Source organism: Nerophis lumbriciformis, linkage group LG31 (genome assembly GCF_033978685.3).
Source record: "Nerophis lumbriciformis linkage group LG31, RoL_Nlum_v2.1, whole genome shotgun sequence".
NCBI lineage: Eukaryota > Metazoa > Chordata > Actinopteri > Syngnathiformes > Syngnathidae > Nerophis > Nerophis lumbriciformis.
In genome coordinates this window covers 1,815,772-1,832,500 of record NC_084578.2, presented here as the reverse complement: position 1 = coordinate 1,832,500, position 16,729 = coordinate 1,815,772, and the positions used below count along the sequence as shown (strand labels likewise).

General features: G+C 34.3%; 1 protein-coding gene across 2 annotated transcripts in view; it reads left to right on the top strand.

Annotated features, from left to right (window-relative positions):
• Positions 1 to 15,734, top strand: part of cpap (centrosome assembly and centriole elongation protein) — a 62,981-nt gene extending 47,247 nt beyond the window's left edge. For both annotated transcript variants that reach the window (XM_061926116.2, XM_061926115.2), the window contains exons 8-17: positions 1 to 157; positions 2,169 to 2,300; positions 2,371 to 2,481; positions 5,934 to 6,039; positions 7,739 to 7,887; positions 7,975 to 8,058; positions 14,691 to 14,831; positions 14,897 to 14,981; positions 15,054 to 15,174; positions 15,238 to 15,734. The exon at positions 1 to 157 is cut by the window's left edge and continues 9 nt beyond it. In XM_061926116.2, the coding sequence (XP_061782100.1) occupies positions 1 to 157; positions 2,169 to 2,300; positions 2,371 to 2,481; positions 5,934 to 6,039; positions 7,739 to 7,887; positions 7,975 to 8,058; positions 14,691 to 14,831; positions 14,897 to 14,981; positions 15,054 to 15,174; positions 15,238 to 15,430 (1,279 nt within the window). In that variant the 3' untranslated portion in view covers positions 15,431 to 15,734. The remainder of the gene's footprint in view (positions 158 to 2,168; positions 2,301 to 2,370; positions 2,482 to 5,933; positions 6,040 to 7,738; positions 7,888 to 7,974; positions 8,059 to 14,690; positions 14,832 to 14,896; positions 14,982 to 15,053; positions 15,175 to 15,237) is intronic.
• Positions 15,735 to 16,729: the final 995 nt, after the last annotated feature.

The following is a 16,729-nucleotide window of genomic DNA, read 5'->3' as shown; positions in this document are numbered from 1 at the left end:
CGAGGCGTGGGAGCAGCAGAAGGCGGAGCAGCAGGCTGACTTTGAGCAGTACAAGAAGGAAGAAGTCAGGAGGCTGCAGAAGGAGCGCAAAGTGTTTGAGACGCACGCCAGCGCCCTGCGAGCCGCACCAGGCAGGAAGGAGCGAGAGGAGATCCAGGTCACTTTTTCATGAGGGTGATGCGCTGTTCAAAAAAAATGGCCATAGATTTGACGGTAAAAAACCGGCAGCTCACTCACCAGAATTTAAACGTACATTTTTTTTTTGAAATTGCAGTAATTTACTGTTAAAAAAACAATCTTGGGAAATGTTATGGTAACATTTTGGTGACTGACCTGCAAGTGTTTTCATGGTCAAATCTCTAAAAGCAACTTGGCTTCCATACTTACACTTTCTTCTGACGGAGAAGTAAAAGAATGATCCAGCCTTTTTTATTGATATTGATCAATATAAATAATAATAATACATTTTATTTCTAGGCGCCTTTCTAGACACTCAAGGACACCGTACATTCGTTAAAAGTCGATTACAAGTCGATCGCGATTTATATATCGATATCGTTCTTTTTATCGAAGGCATTTTTTTATTGATATTGATTACAAATCTGTCGCGATATATTTTGATATCGTTCTTTTTATCAAACACATTTTTTATTGAATACAAGTACCGTATTTTCCGCACCATAAGCCGCCCTGGGTTATAAGCCGCGCCTTCAATGAACGGCATATTTCAAAACTTTGTCCACCTATAAGCCGCCCCGTGTTATAAGCCGCATCTAACTGCGCTAAAGGAATGTCAAAAAAACAGTCAGATAGGTCAGTCAAACTTTAATAATATATTAAAAACCAGCGTGATGTGGGCGCGCATGGAGTCGTATATCAACATGGACGGAGCTGCGTGAAAAAAGCCACCCGGCCTCTTCGCGTAAACTTCCCTTAACCACTCGCTCATCTTTTCTTCATCCATCCATCCCTTCGAGTTAGCTTTTATGATGACGCCGGCTGGAAAGGTCTCTTTTGGCAAGGTCTTCCTTTTGAATATCACCATGGGTGGAAGTTTCTGGCCATTAGCATGGCAAGCTAGAACCACAGTGAAGGATGACTTCTCATTCCCTGTGGTGCGAATATTCACCGTACGTGCTCCCGTTGTATCCACAGTGCGGTTCACAGGAATATCAAAAGTCAGTGGAACCTCGTCCATGTTGATAATGTTCTCTGGCCGGATCTTTTTTTCAGCTATCTTGTTTTTACAATATGCATGGAAAGTAGCCAGCTTTTCTTGAAAATCTTTAGGCAGTTGCTGTGAAATAGTAGTCCGTGTGCGGATGGAGAGATTGCGTCTTTTCATGAACCGGAAACCTGTCGCTTAGTAGGAGCCATTTTGTGGTCTTTACAGATGTAAACACACCAAAGAAATGAAACGTAATATCCGCGCGCTGCTTCTTCTTCTTCTACGCGGGCGGGTGGTTGCTTACAGTAGAAGAAGAAGCGCTTCCTCTTCTATGGGGGCGGGTGCTTACCTTGGCAGTTGCTTGCGTAGAAGAAGAAGCACTTCCTCTTCTACGGGGAAAAAAGATGGCGGCTGTTTACCGTAGTTGCGAGACCGAAACTTTATGAAAATGAATCTTAATATTAATCCATATATAAAGCGCACCGGGTTATAAGGCGCACTGTCAGCTTTTGAGTACATTTGTGGTTTTTAGGTGCGGCTAATAGTGCGGAAAATACGGTATATTGATATTGTTCTTTTTATCAAACACATTTTATTGATATTGATTACAAGTCTGTCGCGATAGATATTGTTATCGTTCTTTTTATCGAACACATTTTTTATTGATATTGATTACAAGTCTATCGCGATATATATTGATATCGTTCTATCGCCCAGCACTATCCCCTTGTCCTCCAGTGATAATAATACTTGTATGAGATATACTTTATTTGCACCAATGAGATGATGATTATTAACTTATGTGAACGGCTCCACACTGTGTATAAACGCACAAAAGCCAAATTGTGATCAACATTAAACGATCACTTTTTCTTGGAAATTGTCCGATACAGATCAATGGCGCGTTAGGACTACTAATAATTCAAAACTTGTTCCTACAGGAGAATTTCCAATCTATCGGAAGAGAATGTATTGAATGGCGCGGGTGTGACTCTTGCAGAAGCTGAAGGAGCAGCTGAGCGGCCTGCAGGAGGAGCAGAGGAAGAAGGAAAGCCGCTGGTCGTCTGCTCACAGTCGCCTTCGCCAGCAGATAGACCTTCTCAGCCAGGAGAACTTGGCTCTGAGGAACCAGGTGAGCGCTTCACTCCAGGCACGCTGCCGAGGCGGGACGTTGCTCTCACCTCCTGCTGTGGTGTGGTCAGGTGAGCGTGTTGGAGAAGCTCCGTGTCAGCGCCTTGAAGAAGAAGCATGTAGGAGCAGAGAGGAGCACTAAAGACGCCGTGCCTTCGTCCATCAAAGGAGTCACCTTTGCCGTAAGTCCTGTTGTCTTCATGTGTGTGAGTGTGGACGCACCCTGGAGAACAACCACACTTTTTCATCAGTGGAAAAAAGATTTTTGTGTTATTAGTTATGAATATTAACTTTTTGTATTGTTGCACTGTGCCTTTTTACTTTATTCTTTTAACTGTTGTTTCACTTGACATAACTTGTAACTTTTTTTTACTTGACATAACTTTTTTTTACTTTAGATAACTTTTTTAAAAATTTCACTTGAAATAATTAAGGTTTTTTTTTACTCGACATAACTTTTTTTTACATTTGACATAACTTTTTTTTACATTTGACATAACTTTTTTTTCTCGACATAACTTTTTTTTACTTGACATAACTTTAATTCACTTGACATAACTTTTCTTAACTTTACACAACTTTTAACTTTTCATTTGCTTGACAACTTGTTTACTTGACATAACTTTGAACTTATTTTACTTGACTTTTATTTGTGTTTTTCTTTTCATTTGACTTTGACTTTTTTCACTTGACATAACTTTGAAGTTGTTTTTACTCGACATAACTGTTTTCACGTTAGACAACTTTTGACTTGTTTTTACTCGACATCATTTTTTCCACTTGACATAATTAAACTTTTTTTTTTACTTCACATGACTTAACTTTTTACACTAGACAACTTTTTTACTTGACAAAGTTTGACTTTTTTTACAATACACTTTTTTTTTCATTAGACACAACTTTTAACTTTTTTACTTGACATAACTTTTTTCACGTTTTATAACTTTTAACTTTTTTTCACTTGATATATATATATATATATATACAGGTAAAAGCCAGTAAATTAGAATATTTTGAAAAACTTGATTTATTTCAGTAATTGCATTCAAAAGGTGTAACTTGTACATTATATTTATTCATTGCACACAGACTGATGCATTCAAATGTTTATTTCATTTAATTTTGATGATTTGAAGTGGCAACAAATGAAAATCCAAAATTCCGTGTGTCACAAAATTAGAATATTACTTAAGGCTAATACAAAAAAGGGATTTTTAGAAATGTTGGCCAACTGAAAAGTATGAAAATGAAAAATATGAGCATGTACAATACTCAATACTTGGTTGGAGCTCCTTTTGCCTCAATTACTGCGTTAATGCAGCGTGGCATGGAGTCGATGAGTTTCTGGCACTGCTCAGGTGTTATGAGAGCCCAGGTTGCTCTGATAGTGGCCTTCAACTCTTCTGCGTTTTTGGGTCTGGCATTCTGCATCTTCCTTTTCACAATACCCCACAGATTTTCTATGGGGCTAAGGTCAGGGGAGTTGGCGGGCCAATTTAGAACAGAAATACCATGGTCCGTAAACCAGGCACGGGTAGATTTTGCGCTGTGTGCAGGCGCCAAGTCCTGTTGGAACTTGAAATCTCCATCTCCATAGAGCAGGTCAGCAGCAGGAAGCATGAAGTGCTCTAAAACTTGCTGGTAGACGGCTGCGTTGACCCTGGATCTCAGGAAACAGAGTGGACCGACACCAGCAGATGACATGGCACCCCAAACCATCACTGATGGTGGAAACTTTACACTAGACTTCAGGCAACGTGGATCCTGTGCCTCTCCTGTCTTCCTCCAGACTCTGGGACCTCGATTTCCAAAGGAAATGCAAAATTTGCATGGTTGGGTGATGGTTTGGGGTGCCATGTCATCTGCTGGTGTCGGCCCACTCTGTTTCCTGAGATCCAGGGTCAACGCAGCCGTCTACCAGCAAGTTTTAGAGCACTTCATGCTTCCTGCTGCTGACCTGCTCTATGGAGATGGAGATTTCAAGTTCCAACAGGACTTGGCGCCTGCACACAGCGCAAAATCTACCCATGCCTGGTTTACGGACCATGGTATTTCTGTTCTAAATTGGCCCGCCAACTCCCCTGACCTTAGCCCCATAGAAAATCTGTGGGGTATTGTGAAAAGGAAGATGCAGAATGCCAGACCCAAAAACGCAGAAGAGTTGAAGGCCACTATCAGAGCAACCTGGGCTCTCATAACACCTGAGCAGTGCCAGAAACTCATCGACTCCATGCCACGCCGCATTAACGCAGTAATTGAGGCAAAAGGAGCTCCAACCAAGTATTGAGTATTGTACATGCTCATATTTTTCATTTTCATACTTTTCAGTTGGCCAACATTTCTAAAAATCCCTTTTTTGTATTAGCCTTAAGTAATATTCTAATTTTGTGACACACGGAATTTTGGATTTTCATTGGTTGCCACTTCAAATCATCAAAATGAAATGAAATAAACATTTGAATGCATCAGTCTGTGTGCAATGAATAAATATAATGTACAAGTTACACCTTTTGAATGCAATTACTGAAATAAATCAAGTTTTTCAAAATATTCTAATTTACTGGCTTTTACCTGTGTATATATATATATATATATATATATATATATATATATATATATATATATATATATACATACACGTATATAATATATACATATATATATATATTTTTTTTTACGTTTGACATAACTTTACGCGATAAAACTTTTTTTTTACGTGACGTAGCTTTAATTCACTTGACATAACTTTTCTTCACTTTACACAACTTTTAACTTTTTTTTTTACTTGACCTAATTATTTTTAATTTGACATAACTTTGCCGTTTTTCACTTTACATAACTTGTACCTTTTTTTTCTTGACTTAATTTTTTTTCACTTGAAATTATTATATTTTTTTACTTAACACAATTTATTTTCATTTGACAATTTTTTGCTTGACATAATTTAAATGTTTTACTTCACATAACTATTTTCACTAGACATCATTTTTTTACTTGACAAACCTTTATATCTTTTTTACAATACACTTTTTTTCATTTGATACAACTTCACATTTTTTTTTACTTGATTTTGTTCACTTTACATTATTTAACTTTTTACTTTACATTAATGTTGTTTTCATTCAACATCATTTAAACTTTTTTATGCAACATCATTCTTTTCACTCGACATCATTTTACTTTTCTACTTGACATACATTTGAACTTTTTATTATTTGACCAAACCTTTAAGAAAATTTCACTTGACATAACTTGTGCTTTGTCTTTTTTCAAATATTTGCTGTTTTGTTGAATTACATTTGTAAAAAAAACAAGCTGGTTGTGGCCAGAAAATCTCTGAAATGATTGGTCAAAAGCCCCTCACGACACTACAGGGCGCCATGTTTGCTACCAACTCTGAAACCTCGTTGGCCATACTCTCTATAGACGGCTTGGATAACGCGCTAAAGCAAACACTGGATTCTTTCAGTGAATATTAAATTCATGAATGAAATGTTTGCAAATGCAGAAGAATGTTCTGGAAAATATTCACACTCAAGATGAAAAAAAAAACCCAACAGTTTGTGTGTAAACAAAAAAAGAAGATGATATAATGGATCAAAACAATGAAAATATATTTGTTGTTTTGAGAAAGAGTCCTCTTGACTCCAGAAGGAGCGTCAGTCCTCCACACCGCAGTACTGCAGCGGCCGCTAGAGGGAGCCCTAAGGACAGCAACCGTACTGCACCCTTGAACAAAAGTACGACTTTTTCTATCTTTTTCTGCCGTTGCACTATTTCGTCCTATATTTATATATGTATGTGTGTATATGTATGTGTGTGTATGTATATATATATATATATATATATATATATATATATATATATATGTATGTGTGGGAAAAAAATCACAAGACTATTTCATCTCTACAGGCCTGTTTCATGAGGGGGGGTACCCTCAATCATCAGGAGATTTTAATGGGAGCATTCGCATACCATGGTTTATATAGGGCACAGAGTGGGTGGGTACAGGCTGGCGTAGGGGCGTGGTGATTGGCTCATGTGTTACCTAGGAGGTGTTTCCGTCTATGGCGGCATGCTGTTACAATTTCGCTGCGCTTGTTGAGGGATGACAGGTCTGGACGGTAAATAATAAACAGAAAACGAAACGACATCATCTGGTACAACCCCCCATACAGCAAAAACGTCTCAACTAACATTGGACACAAATTCCTCAATCTGATTGACAAACACTTTCCCAAAGACAACACCCTAAGAAAAGTATTCAACAAGAACAACATTAAATTGAGCTACAGCTGCATGAACAATATACGACAAATTATCTCAAACCACAACAAAACAATTGCAAATGAGCCGTCGGCCCCCAGACAGAGCGACTCCAAAACCAACAAAGGCTGTAACTGTCGAAAGAAACCTGATTGCCCTCTCAACGGGGGGTGCTTACAAACATCAGTTGTCTACCAATCTAAGGTAATACGCAAGGACATTAACACATCCGACACATATGTAGGATTAACCGAGGGAGAATTCAAAACCAGATGGAACAATCACAAGGCTTCTTTCAGGAACAAAAACCTGCGAAATACCACAGAACTCAGCAAACACATTTGGGACCTCAAAGACAATAATGTTGAATATTCAATAACATGGCAAATTCTTGCATCCAGCACACCTTACAATAGTGGTAATAAAAGATGCAACCTATGCTTGAAAGAGAAACTGTTTATTATTTACCGTCCAGACCTGTCATCCCTCAACAAGCGCAGCGAAATTGTAACAGCATGCCGCCATAGACGGAAACACCTCCTAGGTAACACATGAGCCAATCACCACGCCCCTACGCCAGCCTGTACCCACCCACTCTGTGCCCTATATAAACCATGGTATGCGAATGCTCCCATTAAAATCTCCTGATGATTGAGGGTACCCCCCCTCATGAAACAGGCCTGTAGAGATGAAATAGTCTTGTGATTTTTTTCCCCACACATACATATATTGCGCTCTACTACGGTATCGAGCACTATTTTTTGGATAACCTTATTAAGACATATATATATATATATATATATATATATATATATATGAATGTATGTATGTGTACATATATATATATATATATATATATATATATATATATATATATATATATATATGTATGTATGTATGTGTTTATATGTTCGTATGTACTGTAGAAATGTGTTTGTGTATGTGTGTATATGTATGTATGTGCGTATATATATGTATGTACTGTATATATGTGTTTATGTATGTATGTATGTTTATATGCATGTATGTGTGTGTGTGTGTGTGTGTGTGTGTGTATACATATATATACACTAACATACATACATATATAGTAGTATATGTATACAAGTATAGTATACATGTACAGTATGTATTACTGCAGTAAAGATGTATTGTGGTGGTGTTTGTGTTCAGCGGTGAAGAGCAGTTTAAGAGCAGCTGCCGAGTCGCCGTCACCTTCAACATCGTCGCCGTCTTCTTCCTCTTCTTCATCATCTTCATTGTCATCTTCATCCCCATCCAACAAAAAGTACGATCCGGAACTTTCACAGAGCTGCTCTCCGGTAAGAGGTGTCACTCTTCGCCTCCCTCGTGCAAAAATGTGCGCCAGTCCTTCCATAACGTCGGTACGTGTCTTCATTGTCACACAGCAGAGAGACGTGACGCCGAGTGAAGAAGAAGAAGAAGAAGAAGAAGAGTGTGCTCAGGACGTGGTCACACACCTTGATGGCAAAGTGAGCAAACTTCCACGCTTGCTTCTTACTCTACATCCAAATATTCTGTCCAAATATGTCTTTCTTCCTTAATAGACTCATCACTTGAAGAGCTTTTTTATTGGATCAAAATTTAAGTGTCTGTGTGTGTGTATATATATATATAGACTCCCGAAATTCAGCGCCTCTCCCGAAAACCTCCCGGGACAAATTTTCTCCCGAAATTCAGGCGGAGCTTGAGGCCACGCCCCCTCCAGCTCCATGCGGACCTGAGTGACGTGTCGACAGCGGCCAGCCTGTTTTCACGTCCGCTTTCCCACAATATAAACAGCGTGCCTGCCCAATCATGTTATAACTGTAGAATGATCGAGCAAGTTCTTGGTTTCTTATGTGTGTTTATTGTTAGGCAGTTTCATTAATGTCCTCCCAGCGCGGTAACAACACACAACAACAGCAGTCACGTTTTCGTCTGCCGTAAAGCAGTTCGTCTACAGTAAACAGCAATGTTGTGACACTCTTAAACAGGACAATACTGCCATCTACTGCACATGCATATGTGACAATAACATCTAGGGCTTTTAGAGAGTGCAGTGCACAACTGCTATAATATATATATATATATATATATATATACCGTATACCGGTATATATATATATATATATATATATATATATATATATATATATATATATGAAATACTTGACTTGGTGAATTCTAGCTGTAAATATACTCCTCCCCTCTTAACCACGCCCCCGACCATGCCCCCCCACCTCCCGAAATCGGAGTTCTCAAGGTTGGCAAGTATGATATATATATATATATATATTTCACATAACTTAAACTAAAATCGTGTACATATTTATTCTAGCAGCAAATATTTAATCTAAATAAATACACATGTATAAAATATGGCAGTAAATATCAAAGATAAATATTTAGAAAATATATTAATTTCAACTAAAACATTGCAAATATTCAAGTATTCATTATGGCTGAAAGCATAACAAATATATTCTAAAGAAAATGTATGATGGTAGCAATAATTGAATTATAAATGGGAATTTGATTTATAACACGCTTTATAATGCTAGAATCTCTGTGCTGAAACATAAGTAAAAACTATTAATAAAAAGCATTCATTTACAGTGCATCCTTCACTTTTTTCACATTTTATGTTACAGCTTTATTCCAAAATAAATTCCTCAAAATTCTACACACAACACCCCGTAATGACAATGTGATAAGGTTTTTTCTTAAATTTTGCAAATGTATTCAAACAAAAGCAAATATTTTTACTTTCTTTCTACTTAACATAACTTATACTTAACATTTTTCACTTAACATAATTGTAACTTTTTTTTCCACTTGACCTACATATTTTCCTCTGAAATAACCTTGAACTTTTTTCACTTAATAAAACTTTGAACTTTTTTTTTTCTATTTGACAAAACGTTTTACTTTTTTCACTTTCTTTCTACTTAACATCATTTAAAAAAAAAATTCACCTAACAAAACTTTTAACTTTTTTTCATTTGACATATTTTTTTCCACTAAATAAAATTTGAACTTTTTTAACTTAACAAAACTTTTAACTTCTTTTTCAATTGGACAAAACCTTTTACTTTTTTCACTTGACATATTATTTCACCTTCTTTCTACTTAACATCATTGTAAACTTTTTTTCACCTAACAAAACTTTTAACTTTTTTTTTAATTTGACAACTTTTTACTTTTTTTCACTTGACATATCTTTTCACTTCTTTCTACTATAAACTTTTTTTCCCTTAACTTAACTTTTTACTTTTTTTCATTTGACCTACATTTTTTCCACTGAAATAACTTTGACATTTTTTAACTTAACAAAACTTTTAACTTTTTTTTCAATTTGACAAAAACCTTGTACTTGTTTCACTTGACATATTATTTCATCTTCTTTCTACTTAACATACTTTTAAACTTTTTTTCATTTAACATAACTTTTTACTTTTTTCACTTGACATACTTTTTCGCTTTCTTTCTACTTAACATAATTGTAAACTTTATTCACTTAACATAATTGTAACTTTTTTTCCCACTTGACCTACATTTTTTCCTCTGAAATAACCTTGAACTTTTTTCACTTAATAAAACTTTGAACTTTTTTTTCAAATTGACAAAACGTTTTGCTTTTTTCACTTTCTTTCTACATAACATAATTTCAAACTGTTTTTCACCTAACAAAACTTTTAACATTTTTTTTTAAATTTGACAACTTTTTACTTTTTTCACTTGATGTATCTTTTCACTTCTTTCTACTTAACATCATTTTTTTCATTTGATCTACATTTTTTCCACTGAAATAACTTTGAACTTTTTTAACTTAACTAAACTTTAAACTTTTTTTTCAATTTGACAAAAACCTTTTACTTTTTTCACTTGACATATTATTTCACCTTCTTTCTACTTAACATACTTAAACTTTTTTCACTCAACATAATTGTAATAATTTTTTTTTTCACTTGACCTACATTTTTCCTCTGAAATAACCTTTAACTTTTTTCACTTTTTTTTCCTATTTGACGAAACGTTGTACTTTTTTCACTTTCTTTCTACTTAACATAATTTTAAACTTTTTGTCTCTTAACATAACTTTTAACTTTTTGTCATTTGCCCTACTTTTTTTCACTGAAATAACTTTGCACTTTTTCAACTTAACAAAACTTTAAACTTTTTTTTCAATTTGACAAAAACCTTTTACTTTTTTCGCTTGACATTATTTCACCTTCTTTCTACTTAACATACTTTTAAACTTTTTTCACTCAACATAATTGTAATAATTTTTTTTTTCACTTGACCTACATTTTTCCTCTGAAATAACCTTGAACTTTTTTCACTTATTTTTCTATTTGACAAAACGTTTTACTTTTTTCACTTTCTTTCTACTTAACATAATTTTAAACTTTTTGTCTCTTAACATAACTTTTAACTTTTTTTCATTTGCCCTACTTTTTTTCCACTGAAATAACTTTGAACTTTTTCAACTTAACAAAACTTTAAACTTTTTTTTTCAATTTGACAAAAACTTTTACTTTTTTCACTTTCTTTCTACTTAACATAATTTGAAACTTTTTTCTCGTAACAAAACTTTTAACTTTTTTTTTTAATTTGACAACTTTTTTTTTTTTTCCACTTGATGTATCTTTTCACTTTTTTGTACTTACGGTAACATCATTTTAAACTTTTTTTCTCTTAACAAAACTTTTTCTTTTGACCTGTTTTTCCACTGAGATAACTTTGCCATTTTTTAAATAACAAAATTTTAAACTTTTTTTTCAATTTGACAAAACCTTTTACTTTTTCACTTTCTTTCTACTTAACATAATTTGAAACTTTTTTCTCGTAACACTTTTAACTTTTTTTTTTAATTTGACAACTTTTTTTTTTTCACTTGATGTATCTTTTCACTTCTTTCTACTTAACATCATTTTAAACTTTTTTTCTCTTAACAAAACTTTTTCATTTGACCTGTTTTTTCCACTGAGATAACTTTGCCATTTTTTAAATAACAACATTTTAAACTTTTTTTTCAATTTGACAAAACCTTTTACTTTTTTCTTTTTCTTTCTACTTAACATAATTTGAAACATTTTTCTCGTAACACTTTTAACTTTTTTTTTTAATTTGACAACTTTTTTTTTTTCACTTGATGTATCTTTTCACTTCTTTCTACTTAACATCATTTTAAACTTTTTTTCTCTTAACAAAACTTTTTCATTTGACCTGTTTTTCCACTGAGATAACTTTGCCATTTTTTAAATAACAAAATTTTAAACTTTTTTTTCAATTTGACAAAACCTTTTACTTTTTCACTTTCTTTCTACTTAACATAATTTGAAACTTTTTTCTCGTAACAAAACTTTTAACTTTTTTTTTTAATTTGACAACTTTTTTTTTTTTCACTTGATGTATTTTTTCACTTTTTTGTACTTACGGTAACATCATTTTAAACTTTTTTTCTCTTAACAAAACTTTTTCATTTGACCTGTTTTTTCCACTGAGATAACTTTGCCATTTTTTAAATAACATTTAAAACTTTTTTTCAATTTGACAAAACGTTTTACTTTTTTCACTTTCTTTCTACTTAACATAATTTGAAACTTTTCTCGTAACAAAACTTTTAACTTTTTTTTTTAATTTGACAACTTTTTTTTTTTTTTCACTTGATGTATCTTTTCACTTCTTTGTACTTAACATAATTTTAAACTTTTTTTCTCTTAACAAAACGTTTTCATTTGACCTATGTTTTTTCCAATGAGATAACTTTGCCATTTTTTAAATAACAAAATTTTAAACTTTTTTTTCAATTTGACAAAACCTTTTACTTTTTTCACTTGACATACTTTTTCGCTTTCTTTCTACTTAACATAATTGTAAACTTATTCACTTAACATAATTGTAACTTTTTTCCCACTTGACCTACATTTTTTCCTCTGAAATAACCTTGAACTTTTTTCACTTAATAAAACTTTGAATTTTTTTTTCAAATTGACAAAACGTTTTGCTTTTTTCACTTTCTTTCTACTTAACATAATTTTAAAGTTTTTTTCACCTAACAAAAGTTTTAACTTTTTTTTTAATTTGAATTAATTTAATTTTCACTTGACATATCTTTTCACTTCTTTCTACTTAACATAATTTTTCAAAACTTTTTTTCTCTTAACATAACTTTTTACTTTTTTTCATTTGACCTACGTTTTTTCCACTGAAATAACTTTGAACTTTTTTAACTTAAAAAAACTAAACTTTTTTTTCAATTTGACAAAACCTTTTACTTTTTTCACTTGACATATTATTTCACCTTCTTTCTACTTAACATAATTTTAAACTTTTTTTCATTTAACATAACTTTTAACTTTTTTCACTTGACATATTTTTTCGCTTTCTTTCTACTTAACATAATTGTAAACTTTTTTCACTCAACATAATTGTAACTTTTTTTTTCACTTGACCTACATTTTTTCCTCTGAAATAACCTTTAACTTTTTTCACTTAATAAAACTTTTAACTTTTTTTTCTATTTGACAAAACGTTTTACTTTTTTCACTTTCTTTCTACTTAACATAATTTTAAACTTTTTGTCTCTTAACATAACTTTTAACTTTTTTTCATTTGCCCTATTTTTTTTCCCACCGAAATAACTTTGAACTTTTTCAACTTAACAAAACTTTAAACTTTTTTTTCAATTTGACAAAACCTTTTACGTTTTTCACTTTCTTTCTACTTAACATAATTTGAAACTTTTTTCTCGTAACAAAACTTTTAACTTTTTTTTTTAATTTGACAACTTTTATTTTTTTTTCACTTGATGTATCTTTTCACTTTTTTGTACTTAACATCATTTTAAGCTTTTTCTCTTAACAAAACTTTTTCATTTGACCTGTTTTTCCACCGAGATAACTTTGCCATTTTTTAAATAACAAAATTTTAAACTTTTTTTTCAATTTGACAAAACCTTTTACTTTTTTCTTTTTCTTTCTACTTAACATAATTTGAAACTTTTTTCTCGTAACAACACTTAACTTTTTTTTTTTAATTTGACAACTTTTTTTTTTTCACTTGATGTATCTTTTCACTTCTTTCTACTTAACATCATTTTAAACTTTTTTTCTCTTAACAAAACTTTTTCATTTGACCTGTTTTTTCCACTGAGATATAACTTTGCCATTTTTTAAATAACAAAATTTTAAACTTTTTTTTCAATTTGACAAAAACTTTTACTTTTTTCACTTTCTTTCTACTTAACATCATTTGAAACTTTTTTCTCGTAACAAAACTTTTAACTTTTTTTTAAAATTTGACAACTTTTTTTTTTTCACTTGATGTATCTTTTCACTTCTTTCTACCTAACATCATTTTAAACTTTTTTTCTCTTAACAAAACTTTTTCATTTGACCTATATTTTTTCCACTGAGATAACTTTGCCATTTTTTAAATAACAAAATTTTAAACTTTTTTTTCAATTTGACAAAACGTTTTACTTTTTTCTTTTTCTTTCTACTTAACATCATTTGAAACTTTTTTCTCGTAACAAAACTTTTAACTTTTTTTTTTAATTTGACAACTTTTTTTTTTTCACTTGATGTATCTTTTCACTTCTTTCTACTTAACATCATTTTAAACTTTTTTTTCTCTTAACAAACCTTTTTCATTTGACCTACATTTTTTCCACTTAAATAACTTTGCCATTTTTTAACTAACAAAATTTTAAACTTTTTTTTCAATTTGACAAAACCTTTTACTTTTTTCACTTGACATATTTTTTCACCTTCTTTCTACTTAGCATAATTTTAAACTTTTTTTCATTTAACATAACTTTTTACTTTTTTCACTTGACAAACTTTTTTGCTTTCTTTCTACTTAACATACTTTTACACTTTTTTTCACTCAACATAACTTTCACTTAACCTACATTTTTCCCCACTTACATAACTTTTAACTTTTTTTCACATGACAAAACTTTTAACTTTTTCTTTTTCAAAGAGTGGGACAAGCAGTTTTATTAATAAAACGTATGGATGGGTGTGAATTGACAGCACCCTCTGCTGGCGGTTGCAAGTAGTGCAAAGAAAAACCAAATGACTGTGGCTTGTGAAGTGAAAGGTGGTCCTTGCAGGTGGAAAAAGTCCTGGCCAGCGGCGATCGCGTCATCCTTTTCCCTAACGGGACCAGGAAGGAGATTTCCTCGGACGGCGTGACGGTCAAGGTGGCCTTCTTCAACGGCGACACCAAGGAGGTGACGGCCGACCAGAGAGTGGTGAGTCCGACCGCCCGTTGGCCGCTGGGAGCCGTGCTTTGACGCCATGTTGTGCCGCGTGTCAGATGTACTACTACGCCGACACCCAGACCACGCACATCACCTACCCGGACGGCACGGAGGTGCTGCACTTCCCCAACAGGCAGACAGGTGACACACCTCACATCACCCCCCGGAGAGCACGGAAGCAGCGCCCATTTTGTCCTCTTCTCCCTCCCCCAGAGACGCACTTCCCGGACGGCCGCAAGGAAATCACCTTCGCCAACCAGACGGTGAAGAACCTCTTCCCCGACGGCAGCGAGGAGAGCGTGCTGACGGACGGCACGGTCATGCGCTTGAAACCGTACGTACGCACGCCGGCCCGCCGTCTCACGTCCGTCAATCACATTGTCCCGCCCCCCCTCAGGGACGGCACCAAGGAGATCTATTTCAACACGGGCCAGAAGGAGGTCCACACGGCGGACTACAAGAGGAGGGAGTACCCTGACGGCACCGTCAAGACCGTCTACGCCGACGGAAGCCAGGAGACGCGCTACCCCACAGGGCGGACGCGCCTCAAAGACAAGGACGGCAACGTGGTCGCCGACAGCAAACTGTAACCATGACAACCCTTTTTCTACCTAGCAACTTGCACACTCTTCTACAGGAAGTGCTTTCTAAAATAGGCCATTTTTCCTATTAGAGTTGTCATCAAATATGAGAACTTGATTCTCAGGAAACGAGGATTTTATTCCTTATAATTAAAAAATATTTGTCATAAGAATTTTTTCTAACAGTACAGCTATTATTTTCATAAAATTAGGATATGTTCCTCATAATAAGATTTTTTTGTTGGATGTTTTAAATTCATATAATTGCCATCATATTTTTTTGTCTTTCATTCCCACAATTGCATTTTTCCCGTATATACAGGTAAAAGCCAGTAAATTAGAATATTTTGAAAAACTTGATTTATTTCAGTAATTGCATTCAAAAGGTGTAACTTGTACATTATATTTATTCATTGCACACAGACTGATGCATTCAAATGTTTATTTCATTTAATTTTGATGATTTGAAGTGGCAACAAATGAAAATCCAAAATTCCGTGTGTCACAAAATTAGAATATTACTTAAGGCTAATACAAAAAAGGGATTTTTAGAAATGTTGGCCAACTGAAAAGTATGAAAATGAAAAATATGAGCATGTACAATACTCAATACTTGGTTGGAGCTCCTTTTGCTTCAATTACTGCGTTAATGCGGCGTGGCATGGAGTCGATGAGTTTCTGGCACTGCTCAGGTGTTATGAGAGCCCAGGTTGCTCTGATAGTGGCCTTCAACTCTTCTGCGTTTTTGGCTCTGGCATTCTGCATCTTCCTTTTCACAATACCCCACAGATTTTCTATGGGGCTAAGGTCAGGGGAGTTGGCGGGCCAATTTAGAACAGAAATACCATGGTCCGTAAACCAGGCACGGGTAGATTTTGCGCTGTGTGCAGGCGCCAAGTCCTGTTGGAACTTGAAATCTCCATCTCCATAGAGCAGGTCAGCAGCAGGAAGCATGAAGTGCTCTAAAACTTGCTGGTAGACGGCTGCGTTGACCCTGGATCTCAGGAAACAGAGTGGACCGACACCAGCAGATGACATGGCACCCCAAACCATCACTGATGGTGGAAACTTTACACTAGACTTCAGGCAACGTGGATCCTGTGCCTCTCCTGTCTTCCTCCAGACTCTGGGACCTCGATTTCCAAAGGAAATGCAAAATTTGCATGGTTGGGTGATGGTTTGGGGTGCCATGTCATCTGCTGGTGTCGGTCCACTCTGTTTCCTGAGATCCAGGGTCAACGCAGCCGTCTACCAGCAAGTTTTAGAGCACTTCATGCTTCCTGCTGCTGACCTGCTCTATGGAGATGG